The 2,746-nt window shown below is 32.8% G+C and overlaps 1 protein-coding gene across 1 annotated transcript; it reads right to left on the minus strand.

The window, feature by feature from the left end:
• Window positions 1–522: 522 nt before the first annotated feature.
• On the minus strand, window positions 523–2,454 carry LOC125252756 (olfactory receptor 146-like). Its single transcript, XM_048166319.1, has 2 exons — window positions 2,330–2,454; window positions 523–2,083 (listed from the first exon to the last, which is right to left on the minus strand). Exon 2 carries the CDS (start codon window positions 2,063–2,065, stop codon window positions 1,136–1,138), a length of 930 nt encoding a protein of 309 aa, XP_048022276.1. The 5' UTR covers window positions 2,066–2,083; window positions 2,330–2,454; the 3' UTR covers window positions 523–1,135.
• Between the last annotated feature and the right edge of the window lie 292 nt (window positions 2,455–2,746).

The raw sequence follows: 2,746 nt of genomic DNA on the forward strand, positions 1-2,746 counted from the left end.
CCAGGTGCATTCTCTATGAGTCGTCCTCAGCCCATCAGCTCAGAATGCATTTTCAAATCCACATTGAATTTTGTTACATTCATTGCAGGACATTTAATGAAAATTCAATCACAAGTGTCTTAACTGTGAATGCAAATTGCAATTCAATTCATTCATTTTGCTACAGTTTTTGCTTGAACATTTTAAACATATATAATCATTTCTGTAATACATTTTCATTTTAATTTTGCAACTTATAAAGCGTTAAAATACATGTTTAAATTATATGTTAAAACTACTTTAGGAATCAGCAAATGTAAATTATATTATTGAATTTGAATGATCATTTTGTTCCAAACATTGCACATATAATATGGAAAATGTAAATTTAAATACAGAAATGCATTGCCATTTTGCATAATACCTTTAAAATTGAATATTGCTACACATGTGCTTCCATAGGACGTCAGCCGTAGATTTCTGAAGAGCATTTTTGAAGCGAAAAAGTGGCCGTTGCAGCGCGTCACTCCCAGGTAACTGAAAATGGGCAAAGAGGCGGGACATGGCTGGAAATGAGGTGCCTGGTTGCTGAAACCACGCCCGCCTAGCACGGCGTGTTGATGTTAGCAGGCTAAAGAAGCTATCTATCTGTCTTAGACACTATCTAAAATATTACATTTTAAATTATTATTATTTTTTTTTTTTAATTTTTAAAATTAATTAGTTTTTTTTAGTTTTTTTTTTTACCAGGTTTTGTTGCTAACCCAGCTTTGTTGCATCCTATGCACATATGTGCCTTTTTTGTTCTATATTTAAAGAATTTTAAAGTCTTTTTTTTTTTTCTTTTAAAGTGCTTTTTGTTCTTATAGTGAACCAGAATAAACATGTGCTCTTTTCTTGTCATTTATTTATTTAATTTTTCCAGGTAATATGTGCTTACAAATTTATTTAAATTTGTTACATTTTTAAGTCAACAATTCTCATACAAACACCTGCTAAATACTGAAAAGGATTTGAGTACAGAACAGTTACAGTGTTTGCAATGTTACAGTACTATGGTTATTCTTAGCTAAATAGTAAATATTATTTTCACACACTCAAAATCCATTAAAATAATATTGACTATGTTATGAAGATACATAATCCAATGAGGAATTCACTTTTTTCTACACCAGTGTTTTACAATCTTTTGTCTTATCTCTTTGGTTTGTAAACCATATACTAAGGGATTTAATCCCGGAGGTATAATGTGAAACAGTATACTAGCTAGTTTCCTGCTGTCAGAGTATTCAGGAAAACGATGAAGTAAAATAAAAGTAGCTCCAGAAACACACATGATTAAATAAACAGTTAAATGAGTGCTGCAGGTTTTTATGGCTTTGTTGTTGAGTGATTTGTTTTTGCTGGTTATGCATACAGTACCGATCCTGACATATGTTATGAAAATACACATCGCTGACAGACTGAGTACAACGATGGTATAAACAAGTCCATACACATTATTTATGACTACATTTTCACAGGACAGTTTAAACAGTGAGGCATTGTCACAGAAAGGGTTTTCAATTTTATACCTACAGTGAGACAGACGCAGAGTGAGTCCTATCATAATTGTAACTAAAATAATTGCCAGGCCCCAAGCAAATGCTGATAATTTAATGACCATTTTATTGGTCATTATAGATGTGTATCGCAATGGATTACATATAGCCACATATCTGTCAAAGGCCATGATCATCAGCACATAGTGACATGCTGCTGTAAATACATGCACAAAAAAAGCTTGAATAACACACTCTGCATATGATATATAGCGCTCTGAGGTGTCCCTTAAAATATCTTGCAGCAAGCGTGGCATAATGACAGTGGTTCCTAGTATGTCATTCAGTGGCAAGTTGCAGAATAGAAAATGCATTGGGTCATGCAGATTCTTCTCTGTTGATATCAAAAATATAAGTCCAATGTTTGATAACATTGTAAAGACATAAGTCAAGAGAAGGAGGATGAAAACAGGTTGAGATGACTGAGATGTAACTTTCAGTCCCTCCATGAGGAGAATGCTGTTTGTAAATGTCAGGTTGTCCATTGGTTGCTGTACACAAACCTGAAACACAATAACATAATACATAATTAACAGACATTATTAATTATATATTGTCTTAAACATATCACCTTACCACTTTGTGTAAAATTACAAATGAACAGCATTTCCCTGTTTCATATCTGGCATTTCCCTGTGCATGCTCATGTGTACAACTGTTTTTTAAGAAATACATACATTGCTTAACACACAAACATAAAAAAAATTCAGTTTTTATAAAAATGTAATAGCAAAATTATATTTGCCTACTGTGAAGTAGCAACCAACTTTATCAGCATTGAATTTTAGTTTATAAATGTAACAGCAGCATTTTGCCTCACTCTGCCTACTATTCTCTCAGTAATGATTAGGTCAAACAGTATGACTTGTTTTTTCTCAAAATAGTTTCATGCATTTTAATGTGTGGCTTATATTGTTTTCTGTGACATAGTCATTACCCATTGGGGGGAGGGGGGTAGGGGGGACTATTTGTAGAATTTGTTGCCATGAGCAATGAGGCTGCTGATTGTGTGTTTATGGTAACAAGTAAAGTTACAACCTGCAAATCTTGAAAAATGATTTATGACACAATGATACATTTCTTTTATGAAATTTTGCAAGATACATATGCAACATCTTTTGAGGATGTAATGTTTTTTATTGCTTTTTTCAGCATTTTAAAGTGCC

This window comes from Megalobrama amblycephala, linkage group LG18 (assembly GCF_018812025.1).
Source record: "Megalobrama amblycephala isolate DHTTF-2021 linkage group LG18, ASM1881202v1, whole genome shotgun sequence".
Classification (NCBI taxonomy): domain Eukaryota; kingdom Metazoa; phylum Chordata; class Actinopteri; order Cypriniformes; family Xenocyprididae; genus Megalobrama; species Megalobrama amblycephala.